Source organism: Corvus brachyrhynchos, unplaced genomic scaffold, assembly GCF_000691975.1.
Source record: "Corvus brachyrhynchos isolate BGI_N302 unplaced genomic scaffold, ASM69197v1 scaffold14, whole genome shotgun sequence".
Classification (NCBI taxonomy): Eukaryota; Metazoa; Chordata; class Aves; order Passeriformes; family Corvidae; genus Corvus; species Corvus brachyrhynchos.
In genome coordinates, this window is record NW_008239110.1 from 6,112,894 (window position 1) to 6,132,585 (window position 19,692).

Genomic DNA, 19,692 nt, shown 5'->3' on the forward strand with positions numbered 1-19,692 from the left:
CAGGTTGACAGCACTTATATTTTCTAGTTCTTTTGCTTGACGAGTTACTGCATTGCAACTTCTTTCATAACACTTTTCAGATCTGAAGTTTCAAGTAGCAGCTAACTTCACCTGTATTCCGCCAGTGCTTGAAGCACTTTTGGCTTAATATCCTATAAATATAAGCTTTACTTTTGCCCTTTTTGTCTCCCCAATGTCAATATTAATCTTGAGGATTATCAAAATATCAGCTAGCGTTTGAAAATATGACTAAAAACCTACTTCAGTACTGATAAGAAAGTCTCATGACAAAAGGCTTAAAGAGTTCAATTGATTCAGCTTACCAAAGAAAGCTCCTGATATGAATCCATAAGTGAACTTGGGAGGTCAGAAAGTCACATGACTTTAACGTGGGGTAAGGCAAAACAGAATCTATAAACTGAAGTCAGACAAATTCAGACTTGAAATGTAATGGAGACTTTTCAACAATAACAACAAAAAAAAATTCATAATCTACTAGCACAAAAGGGTAGATTTATTATTACTTGAAAACTTTACAGGTAGACACAATATCTTTCCAAACAATCTGTTTTCATCAGTTTTTTTAACAGTTGTCATAACATGGGCCAAACTGTGCTGTTGATTTGCATACTTGTAATGGGCTTTGCAGTTGCTTATCCGAGCTCTGCCAATTAAATGTGGAAATATGGATAAAACAGTCTTCAATTGCTTGGAAGTGGCCACGCTTGAGCTTCTGATTCATTTATTGAGACAGATATTAATAATGTCTTAAAATGTTTCATTTCCCACTCCCACTTTGCTACTTTTAGAGGACAGGTCATGGTAAATATTTATGTCTACTTAGACATCTCAATACTGCAGCTTTGACATAAAGAGCAAAGTGTTGAATTTAACTGATATATTATTAGGTATGGAGATTTTCCCTCATGTTACAAAGGAAGATAAACATTCTAACAATTTGTGACTGTACAACTTAATCTCAACATTTTAAGGGACTTATGATAGGAAAACCTGTTCAAAGTTAAGGCCTACTATGTAATTAAGCAATAAGATGAATAAGCTAATCAAAACCCTTACAAAATAGAAGCAAAGGAAATGCTCATTCCAGTATCAAATGAAGGAAGAAGCAAACAATCGCAGATCACCCCTTTTTGGGCAAGCAAACATACAACAGCCAGCCTGCCTCAATCAATTGTGACTCTAGAAAAACTGAGGAGAACTTGTCATGAAGAGTTTTTGTCCATTTTTTTTCCAATACTTTTGTAATTTTAATCTCAAGAATGAAATACAGTATGCCTCTTTAAATCCCAAACACTCACAGGGCAGAGTCCAGAGAAAAGCAAGATGAAGTGAGCATGACATGGGGAGAGAGCAAGACACCAAAACTGGGGGATGAGTGCAAACTAAGTCCACAACAACTGAGACTCAAGAGTGTTCCCACAGCAGGCAGCAGCTCATCAGAGCAGTCTCTGTTAGCACATAGAGACTCCTCTCCTGACTAATATGCCCTGTCACAGTGCCTGGAGCCAAAGACTGATGAAAACTTTCAGCCACCTATCAGCCAGTTTGTTCAATTAGACTGTGAAACGTCAGCTGGTCTTATAAACACAGGGGGAAATTCCACAAGCCAAACTAGCTCTAGTACTGGACATGAAAAGCAACACTTAAATTCAGAATATACTCAAAATGTTACTATTATTTTCTCTCTCGCCATTAAAGAACAAATGCAAAAAGCACTCTATTCTACAGTACTATCAGATAAAAAGGCAAAAAAAGGTTTTGTGCACCTGCCAGCTGAAGACAAAGCAGCTTACAGCTCTGAAGTGATGAAGTGGGGAACTTCTTTTTTGATACATTGAAGTAAAAGTATCACAAAAATGTAATCACTATTTTTAAACTGTCTCTGGTAAAAGAAGTTTCCACCTATGTCAAAGGTTTATCTGGTTCAAGTTCCAGCTAACTGAATATGACAGCTGGCAGTAAAATCTCCAAGATTTCTTACCTAACTTTAAAAATTGCAAATGACTTGATCCTTAATGATTCTCAACCTTTTTTTAATATCATCTACTAGAGATGCCAGGATGCTGGTCCAATCTTAGCTGCTATTCTTAAAAGAAGAGCTGCTGGACAAGGGTTTTTAAAATTACCCACGGTTAGTTTAGTTCTGACTTACCCAAGTACAATGTTCATGTTTTTGCCATTTCTTTCACCCACACACTCCATCAGATTTGGTCACCACAGGAGGTATGATTCATATTACTCTTTAGAAATGTATTTTAATAGACAAACTTTACAACTGAAAGAGTTCTTGAGTTTTTAAAATAATTAATTCTTCAGTGCAAAAAAAATCTATCAGATCACTTTATTGAATGCATTTTTTCTGCAGCAACTTTGCCAATTCACATTTAGTTGCTGCTAAGACTGTTTCTTCTTATGTGATATCATAATCTAGTATATTTCTTTGAAGGAAAACAAATTCATCCACCTTGTATTGCCAAAAAACAATGTAGACAGTTCCCTTCACAGAATTTCCTTCTAATAATTTGGGGTAATAGAAGGTAAGGAGAGGACAAGGAGGAGCTCTCCCCACTGAAAGCAATGCATCATCATTTCCTGCCATCCACCAGTGTATCATTAAGTATCTGTAAGAACACTGTGTGAAGACACACAGGGAATAAATATCCACGGCAGCACAAAATCAGGTTACATCAGGTGGGGATATACAAGCATCCAATTAGAATGCCATGCTTTACCAGCACTAATGCAAATTAGATGCATTCAGAGTGGTGGTTAAATACATCTGAAGAACACTTTAGAATCAGTTATTTTTCCATATGCAACTTTGTCACTAAGTACTGTAAAATTATGTTAAAACTACAGGAATTAGCTACTTGTTTGGAATTAAATTATAATCTCACCCTTCCTAAGGCTTTCTGAAAATTCCTTTAAACACATAGAACAGTAATCAGTACACACACTAACAAACCAAACAAAAAAGCTAGAGACATCTGCATCCACTTTTTAAGAAAGACTGGAAATATTTAGAAATTGTAAGAGCAGCATTACTGAAAATAGTATAAACCAACCTTCTCAAAAGTTGTCTCAGGATCATCTTTATTTATGTTTGGTCTTCAATTCTTAGTTAGATATTCAGGGGTTAAACTATAGCAAGTAAGGGTTTCCAATTGAAAAGGTAATGGGAATCAAGATAAGTACTACTGGTTCAAGTGATAGATTTTACTGATTTATTTATTTATTTATTTTTAAAAATCTTTACTAGCTTGAAATCATGTGGTATCACAGAAATCTTCCCTCACGCCTTGAAGATCTGCAATCTATTCGGACAGCAAAACCTCTTTTTTTGCAAACCCATTTACGTGATTTCAACAAAAAAACTTTTAAAAAATCCCACACCTATCAGAGAACAAGCAAATAACTTAGTCACCAAACAAACAAACTGCTGTGAGTACTACTTTTCGTGATACATACTTTTTGATTCTTATACAAACCTTGCCATCTGCTGCGATCTCTGACAAAATAACGGACTTCCGTTCTCAATCTAAGGTTTCATTATGACAGTAAATGTCTTATATCTAACATTAAAAGCTACCCCAGTCCCACTGCAAGACTGTATAGGCTCCTATGGTCATTATGACCTGTTACAAAGTAGTATCAGAATATTCACTACAATGAATAAAGGACTTTCTTTTCACAGCTAGAGGCGCAAAACTTAAATACAAATAGATTAAAATATTCCAACAGAGCACAACTGTTTAATTTACAGAGGCTACACAAGTTTTTGTATAAGCTTTTAACCATACATTATTCCAAACTTCATTGGGACCTTAATGCTATAAAAACTAAGGAGATGTTGAAAAATTGTAAGGATTCCAAGGAATATGTCTCCAAACAAAATGCTGAGAAAAATAAAGTGCTGGTGTATTAAAACAGGAAAATAAACCCCACATTCAAAGCTAGTTTTGGATTCTAAGTATACAATTAGAAGACAAAGGTAAGAACTAGATGCAAGACCTATGCCATTACTTCCACCTTAAAATGCCTACAAGAAAAGAAGCCCATACAGCAGTTGAGGGGAAAGTGTTGCTCCTGAGGTGTTTGGCTTAGACCTTTCACAGGGTATGCTGCATCTAAAGCACTCTTCATAGTTACTAGTTATTTTTAACAGCAGAATTAGGTTGTTGGATTGTTTTTTTAAAAACAACAGACAAACATCATCTACACCAGCCATAGCATGTTCTCTAGTATTACACACTTGCAACATAATGAATGTTAGTTACCTATTAGAATAAATACAGTCTATTTTGTTTGCTAATCCATACGACTCAAGGGTCCAGCAAAGATGAGCATGCAAAGTTTTGCCATAATACTAGAAAAGGAAACATATAACTCTGAAAACAGATTACAGTATATGACACCTCAGTGGAACAGTTTGGTTTTACTTTGTTGTCTCCTACCTGATAAATTCTAAATGGGATGTATCGAAATCCATTATCTTCTGGAGGATACTCCATGAGTTTTCGATTTATTGCCCAAAACTGCTCAAATTTATCTGTGAAGGTAAAATTAGGCTTTGTCAGTATCAAGAACATATTTTTTTTCAGCCTAAAGAGGTAAATGAGACACAATTGCAACAACATGCAAACTTTTCTTACACAAGTTTAAGCTGTATGAATTTATTTTTCCCACACATCTCTTCCCTATTTAGCCTGAAGCCAAAGGTAGGTCATCTGCATTCTCCTATGAAAACAGTGATGTGGTGATTTATTGAACTGAAAAAGAAAGCAACTTTAACTCATATTTTATCTCCCACTGTTAAGGAAATATTGGGCTATAAATTATGGATTGCATTACCTCAGCTAACAGTGCCTGTTTCTCCACTCCTTGCTGTTACTGGTCCATACTGTCTCATAGTCTGCTAAAAACATCTAATTGTTCTTAGCTATAGATGAACAATGGGTGTAAAGTACAGAGAAACTTAAGCAGGAGAAATACTTTTTGAGTGGTTTACATTTGGATATATAGATCTTAAAATAATCTGCAACAATGCATGACAGGATCAGAAAATACACTGCCAGATTTATGACACAACCTGAAAATAAAAGTTTATGCTTGAAACATATTTTTGTTATTATCCAAATAACTAGAGTTAGTACAATAGCCTGCACACCATTTCATGTTGTTCAGGCATTACAAGAACTGAATAGTTTATTACATTTAAAATGTATTAAGGACAGCATAAGGACAACTAAGAGTAATAAAGGCTTTTATACATGCAAATCAATTATTCTAATGAAGCAAATAACTAACATCAGAAGTGATAGAAAGGAATACAAAGAGCTAAGATGAATAAAGCTGATGCTAGCCTCACTGGAGAAGGCAGCTTTAGAAGGGGAAGAGCGACGGATCAATTTCCCTATAGGCCCTAACGCTCCAAGACACCAAGCACAGTGGATGTTTCCACAGAAGGAACACACAGTCTCCAATTTTCCCTCCTTGGCACAATGTTCAGCCAAGTCTTAAGAAGCTGGGCTCTTACGGAATATACCCATTACAGAATTCAGCCCCACCGAAGCAAGGTAAAATTCAGAAATGTATTCACAGGACAAAGGTTCTTCCTGCTTCCAAAAGTACTGATTACACTTAAAGCAATTGCAGAAAACAAGTTGGAGATTTGCTTCCCTCCAGCATACAACACAGGTGCCTGTCAGTGCACTAAAAGGCACAGGTTAGTATATATTGCAGGGTTTATAATACATTGCTTTTCCTGACTGAATGCAACACAAGGCAGGAATTTCCAAGAAACTGTGAGCAAGCTCCTGCCAGGTATGCTGTAGGAGCATTTCCCGATACTTATCTCAGAAAGTACTTCCACACGCTTGTTTCCCGATTAGCAGCAAGTGCCTCTTGACAGGCACTTACCTGAGCTACCGTCAGCACCACCAGGCAGGCACCTGCCCGGCATGAGAAGCTGCCTGGATGCAGGATGTTATCCCATAGCAGGGTGCTACCCCATCATTCACTGGGCTGGGAGTGACAGTGACACCCCTGGAGCAGACTGTAATCAAGCAATCCCACATTTGGGAACTCCAGTCTACAGAGTCAGAGGTTTAGCCTTAAAATGTCCGGCACAAAGGATGACTGCCTCCTCCTCAGGAACTCCTTCAGAGGGAAGGTGAAGATTTAGCATGCTTCCTTTATCCTCGGAGGCAGCACTGAGAATGGCTTGCAGCTTTCACTACAGATGTGTGAACAGGCATTCCACAGTAGGCACTGATAGATTTATACTTCAATTACCACTTCTAACTCACTTGAGAAAACTGTTTTGGCGATACAAAAAACAAAACAATCAAGACCTACTTAAGCTAGTGAGCTTCAGCAGACTTAAATAAGGAACCTCCATATTTGGAGACATCCTACTTGAACAGAAGTAAAACAAACATTAACTCAATTTACTTGTTTAATGCTCATATTACAGCAAATAGGAAAATTGGGTGAACAGCTTACTGTTCTCAAAATTCACCAGAAATGAGCAACACATCTTACAGATTAGAAGAAAAAGAAATTATGAACAAATGAAAGACTTATGTCAGAAGATTAAGTATATTGACCCTTGTGGCATGCATGTACAGCAAACAAGGGAGGATCTGGATCACAAAAAATGTTCAACAGTGGTAATGTGCAGTTAACTCGCTTCTGTTCTTCATTGCTGCTCCCTCACCTCCCACAAAACATGCTGGAAATCAAGTAATCTTATTTAAGGCAGTTAAACTTAAAAATTTATCTCTCTCAGATTATTCTCTGAACACTTAGGCAGTGCTTAAGACAATCTATTGTTCGAAGTTCTAATTGTTTCTGTAGTTTCCAAATATAACAGTGATAAATCTGCAACAGTTGAATTGTGAACTTGCTGCATTTTGTAATCAAGCATGTTCTGTCAATCCACCTGATATCCCAGGCATTTTAGCTAGACATAATTGAGTCAGGTATCTTAAGACAGATCTCCACTGTGTGTACAGCACTGTCTGAAGACCTCTAAACAAATTCCTCCTCACAACCTTATATTGCTGTCTTCCAAACATCTTTCCAGGGATACAGTATTTTTACTACAGGAAACAGAGTTGGGTGTAAGAGAACTAAGACAAATTTTTAAAGCAAGCAGCAGAAAAAAAGCTATCCAGTTTGCATACTGATATATACAACCTGGCAAGAGCTTTTATTAGCAGACTGGCTGACTGCCAGAATCCTAAAGCTCCAAAAGTACAAAATGCAAAAGTGACTGCTTTTCACAGAATCCTTAAGACTCAAAGCTTAAAATAAACAAACAAAACCCATAACACTGACGAATATCCCCCCCAATCTCTTTAAAAATCTAAGCGAAAGGATTCTTCCTTCTCTCATTTTTATGTATCAGTACCCCCTGTTTTTGCAAAGTCTCAAGGAAGCTATTAGTGCTACAATGAGCTGTAAGAACTCATTAGTTTATTGGCTAGACAAGACAAAGACAGAAGGTGCTGGCCAGAAATTTAACAATCAAAACAAAACTGAGTTTTCATCAAGCCAGTAAACAAGGAAGAGTTCTCTACCTATCAGCAAAAGCACTTTACACATTTGTCTCCCTCCCTCATGAAAAGCTTATGCAGTCTGCATGACACCTAAACCACCGTAACAGTCAAATCTGATTTCTTTTGTTTTTCACAGTCCATCTGTTTTTAAGAAAGTGCTTGCTTGAAGTGTTAGAGTTTCTGTATTAGCAAAAAGCAGTACTCGCAAAAGGCAGATGTCCATATCTGAATAACAATGTTTAAAGTAATGACAGTAAGATTTGAACAGAAGTGAGATTAATGACAGTATAAAAGTTTCATGACTCCACTAATCATATTTCTTAAACAAGAGATGATAATTGCTATATAACTTTGCCTAAAATGAAATTTAAAAACTTCTCCATGTATTTTATGTCAAAGTTCAGAAAGTTTATAACCAAAAAATTGAGAAGAGAAACTTATCAGCCAAGTCCCTTATATTTCTAACTATTCATTTCTCAGAAATGCAGTCACTGAATGCCCAAATGCCAGACAGACATTAGCCTTCACTACTACAGAGATGCACAGAATCTAAGGAGAACTTTGAAATTAAACTTTTTATGTATTTTAAAAAAGTATGAGTTGGCAAAGACTTGGTGTCACCCATGACAATAATCTCAGTACACAAATTCATTAAGCAACAAAGTAAACTCAAACATAAATTTACAAATACAGTATGCCACATTATGCATGTAGGGTTCAGAAACCTATCAGTAAAATTACTCATGCCTTTAAAGTACCCATTGAAACAGCTGAAAAAACTACTGACACAGGGAAACGCCGAAACTTGTTGTTTCCTCCGTTAAACCAGACTGGAGATCCTTTAGTAGTCATTGAAATTAATCCAAATTTATACCTTGTTATGTTAAAAAGTTCTTGGTAATACCATCATACTTTATTGTTAATAGACAGCAAGTGCTGAACCTCTTACTAGTGAGCAGTGCTAACTAAGGATTAGTCCAAGCTAAGGGCTAAAAGGTTGGGTCTCTTTTGCCCCTGGGTCTCAGCCTGAAATGTTCTTCAGGCAACCACAAAAATTAGTTTCACTCATACTAGCCTCTTACAGTCATTTTCTGAAACTCAAGTGCTGTCACGCTTCAAACAACTTGAAATTTCACATGGATCTTGAAGTTAGACACGTCTCCTTCACCCACATGAGGCTACAACAGGATGGATCACTTAGAGGGTAAAGGGCACTGCTCAAGTGCTCACCATCAACATGTGCATTTCACTGCAGCATAGCTTTAAATCTGCGTACACAAACAATCTGAGCAATTATCACAGAATGGAAAAATACATCTACAAATACCTTGCAGTGAGAAAAACCCTGGTAAGAGCATATAGACAGTTAAAATGGAGTTCCCACTGCAGCATAGTAAGCAAAAGAACTAAAAAACCCCATCCCAATCTTCAACCTTATCAACAAAAGTATCATAATAGTAAGGAATTATTTTGTTTCTATATTTGATAGTGATGCAACTGCTATCAGACTATCAGTCTCTAGGACTGGACATATTTCAAGAAGGCTGTTGAAAGGGTTTTTAAAACAGAAGGAATTAATACAAAAATGAGGGAAAGACTTGAAATCCAGAAAGGAAATACTAATTTCATGGCTCTTGTATTGCAGTATCTTTTTAGAAAGTCAAAGAAGTGAACAAACTGGTGCAGCCCTCAGGGTAGCACATATGCACAATTTTGTCTGGACTATCATGGTTTCGTCTTAAAACTAATTTTTAATAGAAATTAAAAAGAAAGCTTGGAATTAAATTGTATCCATAGCTCTATACAAGCCATACTAACTCACAGCTTGCATACAACTATGTCCAATATCGAAGTTCAAAAAACACAAAACTTGCCCATTCTCAGTGGTTCACCACTGTCTAACAACCATATGAACCATAGAAGTACTTGGGCAGAATCACACACAGCACTAAGAGACCAAAGACCGACATACAAGAACTGATGTACAGGAACCACATTAGTTTGGAAGTGCCTTTGGAGGTCAAGCTTTGGAATAATAGCTCCTCACCCTGCCCCAAAAGAGCTGCCTACACAAAGTTAAACTAGTTTGCTCAAGGCCTCGCCCAGTGAAGTTCGATTGTCTCCATGGGTTTCAACTCAACCACTTTCACTCCCCCCTTTGGTAATTGCCTAGCTCCACTGCCAGTGGAGACAAGAGTGAGAGAAGTCCGACTCCATCTGCCCTAGAGGCCTTCCTTTCAGGTAGTGGAAAGCTGGTATTAAATCAACCGTCAGCTTCCTCATCTTCAAGCTGAACAAGGCAGTTCCTCCACTCTCTAACACAGCATATGCTCCAGCCCCTAATAATTTTACCAGCACTCTGCTGGATTCTTTTCTGTTTGCCCACATTTCTTTTGGCCTGGGGTCCCAAGAGGACACAGCACTCCCGGTGCAGCTTTACAACTGCTGAGCCAAGAGGGGACACAAGGGCTTGAGTAGCTCCCCACTTAATCTTTATTTATGCAACACCACACAACAGGCTTTCAACTCAGTTTCTTCTTCACCATTACCCACTTCCAGAAAGCTGCTTCCCAGTCAGTTCCTAGACTGCGATGACGTATGGGCTTCTTCCTGTCTCTGGGGCAGGACTTGTCTGCAGCTCAGGGAGGGTCCAGCCCATCATGATCTCTCTGAATGGCAGATCTGCCCTCCAATCCACCAACTTTTCCTCTCAGTCACAGACAAACTCAGTAAGGGTTAATCTGTCACAGATATATATATAATCAAACTGTAGGATACAGAGAGCTGCAGCTGAAAGTCAAGGATATGAAGTGTATTTCCTTAACATTAAAGCAAGCATATTTTCTATTGACTCATATTTTAACAAGCATTGCTTTTAACTGCTATAGCCAAAAAGAAGTCTTCTCAAAATTTAGTAAAAATACTACTTCCACATTGTTCCCAGGAAGACTAAGACTCTGCATGCATGCATAGTTCTGCTCACTGCTATTTCTAACCAATTTTATAAAAAGTTAAGTTCTTGTGTGGTATGCCTCAAGCATGAAGGAGCTTTTGTTGATGACATAAATATTTTGAACATTTTAAAAACGATTACTTTGCTATTCAGAAACATTATTTAAAGCTGATTACTATAATTTCTCACCTATTTAAAGACCTGTCTCTAAATTACTTAGTTCACCTAAATTCACCATTCATATTCTTGTTTTACAAAAACACTGATAATTACAACTATCAAGGACTTCAGGAAGATTCTGGTACATATCTGACTCTCAATGACTACTACAGTTAGTGACAGCCTTTTTGAGAGCACAGCTTGAAGTACTGGTATGGCATCATTAAGATATTGACTTTTCTCTTCCATTTTGCACATTGCCACAGTTAAAATATTCTTGCTATTAAACACTTAGTTCACTTGGGCATTTTGAAAGATCATGGTATATAATACAAATCCACCACTGAAGAAGGAACACAAGTTTACTGAACTGTTCAGGCTATCTTCATATATGAGTCACTATCAGATATGGAGAGACAGGACCTTAGAACAGTTTTGACTTAATGTAGCAGAAGCCACAGAAATACATGAAAATATTCTTCTTGTCACAGATAGCAAAGTAACAACATTCAACGTAAGAGGACATTTTGAAAACTGTACAAGAAAGCAGCATGTCATTCTTCAGATTATCTATCAGATCAAAAAGGCATTTTCCCCCTATTTTCTTATAGTATACACAAGGGAGCCATATCTTACCAACATTCTTTTCACTTATTAAACGTACTCACAAACCAGAAGTTTCACTTTAAGTACATGGTTTCCTTAACAGCACCTCCCTTCATTTCTAGGTCACTAGTTTACCTGGAAAAGGTTTAGGCAAAGAAAGTCATCAAGATGGACTACTTCCTTTTTTTTATTCAAATATAAAAATGCATACATCCTACAAAATTTAAGCTTTCTCTATAGTCAAAAAGCAGATGATCTTGGGAAGTACTGTTGCTTAAACTAAAAAGAAAGCTCTCATGACCAATAAGTATAATCCATTTTTGAAACACATAGCCTACAGGTTGTATAGGAATTAAGCAGCAGTGCTTGTTACAGACTTTCCTAAGTCAAAGGGAAAAGGACTCCTGACAATTTTATCCATCCTCCAGCTCTCTGCTCCATGTCTAGGATAGCCTTGGAATTTTGATTTCTTCATCTCTAATTATGCTTTCTACATATACATGAAAAAAGAACAGCATAACAGCATGTAACCTTCTAACCCACTTTGCTTTCCTTGTACTACGCTTTTTCTAAAACAAAGCTTTTCCTAAAAGTTAAGGAACCTTTATATTAATGCATATTAATAAATTCAGGACTTTACTAGCAGAAGGTAACTTAGATGCATTTCAAATTGAAAAACAAGAAACCCTCAACAACTAAAGAAAGTTAAATTTAAAAGTGAAGTCCGTTTTTTAGAGATAGTTTACTCTAAATTTTAGTTAGACCATACACATCTTTCAGGAAATGACTTATTTTGAGAGCGAGGGGAGGAAGAAAAGCAGAATGCAGCAAAAAGAGACCTCGAAGTTTGCTCCTTCATAGTGTAATGGTTTTTATTAGGCACATGGACGTCTAACACCAGATGGTGAAAATGCTAGAAACACTAGCTCTGTCTGCCTATCTCTAAGCAACCTCCTCTCATAGCAGAGACTTCCGCAGGATTGTGCACGCTGTGTTACTTTTTGCTTTCCTTCCTTCTCTGCCTTCATACAGTTCATGCTCTCCTTTGAGACCCACTAGTTCTCACTGGCCTCAGACAGAGCAGACCTGCTCTGCCCTCTTGTTTGAGAGCAGAGGAGAGAAAGCCAACGGGGAATGCAGGCTGCCATCAATTCCCCACCTTTGTGCCGCAGCAAAGGGCAGCTATTCAAGTAGATACCAGGCCAGCACAGAGGAGTAACAAAGTCAAAAGCAGTTTCAGGGGGATGGCAGTTTAGACTCACAATACTGCACCCATGCAAGTGGAGCATTGGCTTAGTCATTTGTGCAGAAAGGGTAACAATCCCATAAACACTGCAGAACTAACAGTGAGGTCTAGGTCACAATCCATTACCAGAAAAACCACCACAACTAACCAAACCCCAAACAAAACCCACCGCCATGGAAGAAAAACCAAAAACATCCCCAGGAAGGCCTGCTCTGACGCAGCTGACTCATTCTGCAGGTCCAGCCTGCCCGAAACCAGACCCTGCTCAACACCAAACCAGTACTGGGCTGACTTTGTGCAGGGCTGTCTAAATCACATTCCCTCAGTTCCATGGTATCAGCAGCACTGATGTTTGGGGTGTGCCGTGCTATCTTAACTCCAGAATAAGCAGATACTGACACTAATTATAAGGCAACTTGTTGCATTTTGGGAAATTTTTAACTAACAGGTAAGGTAAGGATTAACAGGAGGTAAGGATTGGGTTTTTTACATCTCTTTTAACCAATACCCTTGCTTTCAAAGCTCAAAGGAATATTAAACCTCCACAGATTGAACACGGAAAGAACTCCCCATTTTGATAGCAATACACGGAAGAAGCAAACAAGGTAGCTTTGTGATTTAAAAACTAACAGCTTTTTTATTCATTCTCCTGATAAACTCCAGAAGATTTTCTAAGCAAATTTTAAATTACAAGCTGAGATCACAGAGATTTGCTCAGCTACTAAAGCATGCTCATCATAAGGTAAGGAACAGCATTGCTTCCACCAGCTCTCTATGAAGAGGAGAAACACACCTATCAAACCTGAGTGGGTCAGGTGTACACGCCACAAGAAAAGCTGATATTGTAAGACACTTCCTTTCACAGTTCCAACATTTCTAAACAGAAATTTGATAATTGAGAACAAACACAACTTCTGCCTCTCAAAAACCCAAGAATAGTTTAGATAAATTTTGGAACTAAATGCAAGACAACACAGGCTTAATTCTGTCAGTAAGACAAGAAAGATCACATGATTAAAAGATAAAATACTGTATATTCTGAATGCTTGCAGGATTTTTCTCCTCTAATAAAAACAATTCAATACAGCCACTTAACTTTTGGTAAGCCCTACAGCATGAACGAGCATTACATTCTTTTTCCATAATATTTTCAGTAAAATAATGACTTCATTATATTTTATAATATATAAAAGAAACCTTATAATGGTTATGGGTTTTTACTGTTTATTTCTCCCACTCATGTATCAGAATTACCAAGTCCAGTCTTCATTGGTGATAAAAGGATGCCTGTGAAAATTTCAGGGTACAGTTGCTTCTGTTAGTCCACAACTGATAAAAAGCAGATGTGCTGAATCTAAATCCCCTCATTTATCAGAACTATTATATACTGAAGTTAGAGATATTAATTCTTTGAACCACGCAAAAAATGCCGCTCTCCCCCTAGAAAGAGTTGGGATTTCATTCGTTTGATCCTGAGTCATCAGTAGGCCCATAGAGTCTTGGAGTTTCAAAGCTGAAAGCCTTTATTTTTCCACACAAAAGGCAAGAAGAAAATAACCCACCCACTTGAAAATCCTCTTTATCCATGGTAAAAATGGCCATAACTCGATTAAAGCAAAAACAGTAGTAACATTTTCCATGAATTCTAACCAAAGAATTTTAACAATTCTTACAAAGGAACAAAGGTCAGTATAAGTGCACAGTCTGCTTTTATCACTTCCCTACCACAGACAGACATCCATGATGCTGGTCAAAAATGTACCTGTCCCAAAGAAGAGTTCTAGCTAAGAAATATCTGGTTTATGAATCAAAAATTGTCTGTGAAGAGCAAGAAAAACCACAGCACAAAATAGAAGAGTATGTTTTCTTTCCTGATTTGGTATCAGATTAACATAAAACCAGAAATGGTGGGAGGAGGGATGTAAAGGTTGATATGAATAACCACCAGCTGTTACCAGCACAAGATTTTCCCACAAATTCACTATTACAGCTCTTCTCTTAAAAGCCATCTACAGGCAACTGGTAAGTTTCACGTTACCTGTTCAAGTAGTGGCTTCTCAGCAGAAACATTTATACCCAATTACACATTACTTGAGAGTTACATTTCTCCAAATAAATAAAACTGGATAGGTTTTTTTCAAAAGCGTAAATTCAGGGCATGTCTTCTAAGTACAGCTATCACTCGTTAAATAACACTTCCTATAATTAAGAACTGAAAAAAATTGTTTGAAGTTGTAAAAAAAAAAAACGGTCTGCAGATGTATCTTTACTTACAAAGCAGTTATCACAAATGCTACTTTCTTTTCTTTTTTTGTGGTCATTCATTCTGTTTCACAAAGTGGTTTAAAATTATTACATCTCAAACGAAAGCCTATAAAAACATATTGAAAGATACAACATGCTTAAAAAGAGTTTTCTTGGTTTCATAAGCTTTTCTTGTTTCTCTTTTATGAAGAGTTGAGAAATTAAAATTAGCATTTGAAAGTATTCAAAAGATTGCTTAAACTTCTCATTCAGGTGTCAGATTCCACAGGTGCAATTTCTCATTAAGTACAGTGAAACCTTGAAATCAATTTTGCTAGGCAACCTCTGTTCTTAACATTATAGAGCAAAACAGAAAAAATCTGCTTTCCCTATAACTGAAGATATTCTTAGACAAATAATCAATGAAAAGATAAAGCCTAAGACAAGCACAAAAAAATAAAGCATGCTGTTCATCTGTCCTCTTACCTTAAATACTGAGAGTATTGAGTTTCTATAACTTCTGGTTAAAAGAACTTTAACTTGTACTGTTTCATAATTTAGTCCACTCTTCTGTCATTATTATATTGTAACTCTACACTCACAGTGTAACTCATGTTAAAGGTCTTTTAGTATTCATTTTAAAAAGCATTAATAAAAAAGCACATAAAGTGCACTGCTGGGAACACCTCAGTACAGGGATGAAGTGACAGAATTTCTTTTTGCAACAAATATAATAATCTTTTGAAATAGAAAACAAAATTATGCTGGCACAGATTTTTGCTTCTTGAACTAAACTGCTTGCAAGACAAATTCTATTAGAGCAAAATACTTCTTTTCCCACAGAATTATTAACATTTCTGCTTAAATTGACTTGTAATGATATAAGCTTTAGGGAAACTTCTATTTTTTATACTGATTTTGGCTTTCACTGGACCAGAACTCTTACTTAGTGTGAATTCACGAAATTGAATACAGTATCAATAAGTTTGCTGACTATTATCTATGCAATACAGAATCTCTCAAGAAGTACTTGGAATCGAACCAGATAAAGTGCAACTTCTTACTTGATAAAATTTGCAGGTATGCACGGCCTTCCTCAAGATCCTACTACTAAAATGGCAAATTAAGATAATCCCTCAATTTCTAGCTCTCCTCCAATTAAATAAGAAATAGAAAGCAGAGTTCTAATAAGCATTCAACTTCAAAATTATCACTGGAGTACCTTTAAGATGAAAGGCAGTGCCACTAAACAACAATGGAAAAAAATGCCACACACTCACTAAATACAAACATTAAATCAAAACTAACTTGGAACCTTCTTGTCTAAGCCAAAAGCATGCTTCAAGTCTTCTTGCATTCTAAGGTTCTTCTGTTTCATTTAATTTTTCTTATACACATATGGGAAGATGTTATTACTAAGCGTTCAGTATTTTGTATCTCAACACAGAATAAACATCTTCATGCTTACAGTAAAATGCTTTCAGAAAATAAATTTACTAGTGATAATATAAGTAACAGCTTCAGAAGATGAGAAAAATGCAATAAAAGTGGCATAATCACCCATTCTAGAGAGCAGTTTCTGAAATACTTACAAAAGCTTTTCAACTTACAGGACTCTAAGAACCATGATATGGAAGACACTAAAAACAGAAGTTTTATTTTGTGCTGCAATATAGATTTATGCCATCTGTGCAAACTAAGAACACTAATTATAAGATCTTGTTCTGAATTATTTTGCTGACTTTTTCAAGTCAATACTTATCTATGCAGAAGTCCTTGTGAAAGACATAAAGCAATTTTAAAAAATGGCAGAGAGAAAAGTAAAATTATTAAATCTACTGGACAACTTTTTTTAAAGTTTACCTGCATTGTTTACCACTGACAACCCACAAGCATTAACTAGAGGACACAATCTCTTGTATGGTCCAAGTCAGCTAATACTGAACACTTACACCCCAGGTGTCTCCCAAATAAAGACCATTATTTGCACAAAAGTATACTAGAAAATACTTATCTATTTTGTTTTGTTGGTAGTTTTGGTTTATTAAAACAGCGTCACAATCCAATCCTTGAATAACTCAAGGCACATTTGAATTATCACCAAAGTGATGACTTTAATCAAAAAAAAAAAAAAACAAAAAAACAAAAAACCCACACCAAAACCATCAATGCTTTCCATGACAGTTGACAAAAATTCTGCAGAACAGTGACGTTTTATATCTCATGCAATAACTAAAATTTGAAGAAATTACTTATTAGTTTGTTTGACCTGAATATAATTAATACTTGATGTGTTGTATTTACCATTCTGTAATCCCATCCACAATTGCTTATGATCCTTTTTTTGCATTTCATTGATGACTTGACTTTTGTGCTTTAAAGCATCTGCTTCTTTTATACAAGCCATAAAATGAGCTTCAATCACATCCTTAGAATGGCAGTGTAGAAGATCCTTTTCTGGAAAATTCTACAAAGAGAAATGACAGATCAAGAAAAATAAATGCATCACATACTTTGTATGATGAAAAATAAGTGCTAATTTTAAACAGGCATATATTTATGCAAAAGAAGCACACTGGCATCTTCTACTTACAGAAGAATGTAACAACCATTCTCTCACTCTGCTGACAAGAAACAGGTTGCAGTGAAAATGTTTCAGGAAAAATAAAAGCTGAACAACTTTCTGTAAAACCAGAATTTTAACATGTTTTCAAGCAGATATTCAATTCTCAGACAATAAACAGGAGAAAATGATGAGAAGTTAGTGACAAGCACCTATTTTATATTGGCTCTCTATGATATTTTATCAACCATTTCTATGCAGTTCCTTGAAAACCAAGCAGAATCACCCAAATATATCAACTATAGCATATCTGCCACTTACAAACATTTTTCATTAGAGATACTGGAAATCTTTGTCAGCTCCAGCTTCACCTAATCCACATGACTACTGCTAGCCTGTGTGATGTTATTTTAGACCCCTTTTATTTGGCTAGAACTGGGACACAGCATTCAGCATTGCAGATGTACAACTACCATTCCTCAGGTAACTTTTATCCCTTCAGTAAATGACATCTACCTCTCCTAATTAATTTATTAAGGAGTTATAATAGTAAATCTCATTCAGGCACAAAAAAGATTTCTTTGGAAATTAACTGATCAGAAGTCCAGTATTGTAGAAGTTGTGGTTTGCCTTCCTCCAGTTTTTCTTCTATCAACACTTACTATCATTTGCCATTTTATAAGAACACAAGCATTCACTAACACAAATCCAGTCCTTTAGTTTTCAGAAGTTTTAAAACCCACCTTTATTCCCTCCTTATTCATCTTATTTTCACAGTTGCTTATGATCACGCTGAATGAAGCAAACCTCAGAGCCAAACCAGGGTGGTGGCATCATCAGTACCCCCCTTTCCTAACAAGGGCTTGCCACATTTTTATACTTGAATTCTCATTCTATTCCAACAGAGGCCCTTTCCTCTTAACCCATAACAAATTGGCACTTTAAAAAGCTTTTATTAGGGATTGTCAAAAGCATTTTGGAAATACAAGTACATATAATGGGATATTTTTCAAAGGCTTTTAAAACATAGTTAACATGTCAAAGTAGGAGAAATCTAATGCTGGAAAAAACCCTACCTTCACTCCCCCGCATAAACCCAGGAAAAATAGTGAAGACCCCTTCAAAATATAGAAACCCAAAGTATCAAAAAAGGGAGCTGGGGATTGCCTTACCTGAAGGAAATTCTGAGGATAACAGTGATAGTTCCCTCCTCATTAAGTTATTGAGAAGAGTTGGAAATTAAATAATGAAATTTCATATAGTGATTCCTCCTTATGACAGTGAGAACCCAAACTCTGGAAACTGTGGATCAAAAGGATGAGTATTTTCCAAAAACAGGGGCCTAAAGAAAAGATTCCTAATATCTTTTCCACTGAAGTTTACATGGTTTGGTGTTGAACTTGCAAAAGGGAGTGCTGCTGTTAGGACTGATGTATGTTAAGATGACTAGAAATCTGAGGACAGAGGTAAATCTAACTTCTCACATGAGAATGGCCAAGCAAAAGACATTTAAAAAGACACAACAATAAGGAAAGTTCTTCTGGGGCAGATCTTGCTCCTGTTCTACCCTACAAAGCTGAGTGTCTCAGCATAATTGGGCCCAAGATTACTAGGAAAACATTACTGGGATTGTTACTTGCCAATTGACATCTGCATAGGCCTGTAAAATACTTTCAGAAGTTCAATTTACTCACTCAAATAAAAATGAAAAGTCTTGTAACCAATCCAGAAGAAACAAAGAGACAGAAATAGCATACTTAAAGATCAAAAAAGTTCTTTACATGCAAGAATTCAAAATGAGACACTGGCATCCCTCAAAACAAAGGAAGAAACAGTGGTATGTAACTAATGCCAAGTAATATAAGAACCTAGAAACTGACTTTCATAGTTAAAAACTGATGTTTGAGCTAAGTTTAAGAAAACAACAGTTTTGTTACAACTGTTTCACTACACATATGTCTAAATATTGAACTGCAGGGTCTTTTTTGGGACATTCTTCTCTTTCAACAGGTAGACGTCTTCCTGCTGACCTTCTTCCAATGAAATTCAAATTGCAGGGAACATCACTCCGTGGGGATGAGTTCCAGAAATCATACACAGTGTAGTCTGCAGAACAGCAAGGATCTATTTAAAATTGGTCAGAGCTAGTTAAGCTAGTGTAAAGAATCTAGACACAGTAGTAGAACTAGGTATGGCATGATTAATTTTCCCAGCCTCTAAGCAGTAACACTGTGAAACACTGGAAAACACTCTTGAATCTCAGTGCTGTGTACTCTTTCCTTTAGTAGGAAAACACTGACACATTTCTAAGAAGTACTGTGAGTAGAAGCTGAAAAAC

At 36.5% G+C, this 19,692-nt stretch overlaps 1 protein-coding gene across 4 annotated transcripts in view; it reads right to left on the reverse strand.

Annotated features, from left to right (window-relative positions):
* Positions 1–19,692, reverse strand: part of ATG5 (autophagy related 5) — a 77,756-nt gene that overhangs the window by 42,617 nt on the left and 15,447 nt on the right. For all 4 annotated transcript variants that reach the window (XR_001863758.1, XM_008637748.2, XM_017739603.1 and 1 more), the window contains 2 exons: positions 17,096–17,258; positions 4,476–4,570 (listed from right to left, as the gene is read on the reverse strand). Coding sequence is in view for 3 of the 4 variants with exons in the window: in XM_008637748.2 (XP_008635970.1) it covers positions 4,476–4,570; positions 17,096–17,258 (258 nt within the window). In the remaining variant the exon portion in view is untranslated. The remainder of the gene's footprint in view (positions 1–4,475; positions 4,571–17,095; positions 17,259–19,692) is intronic.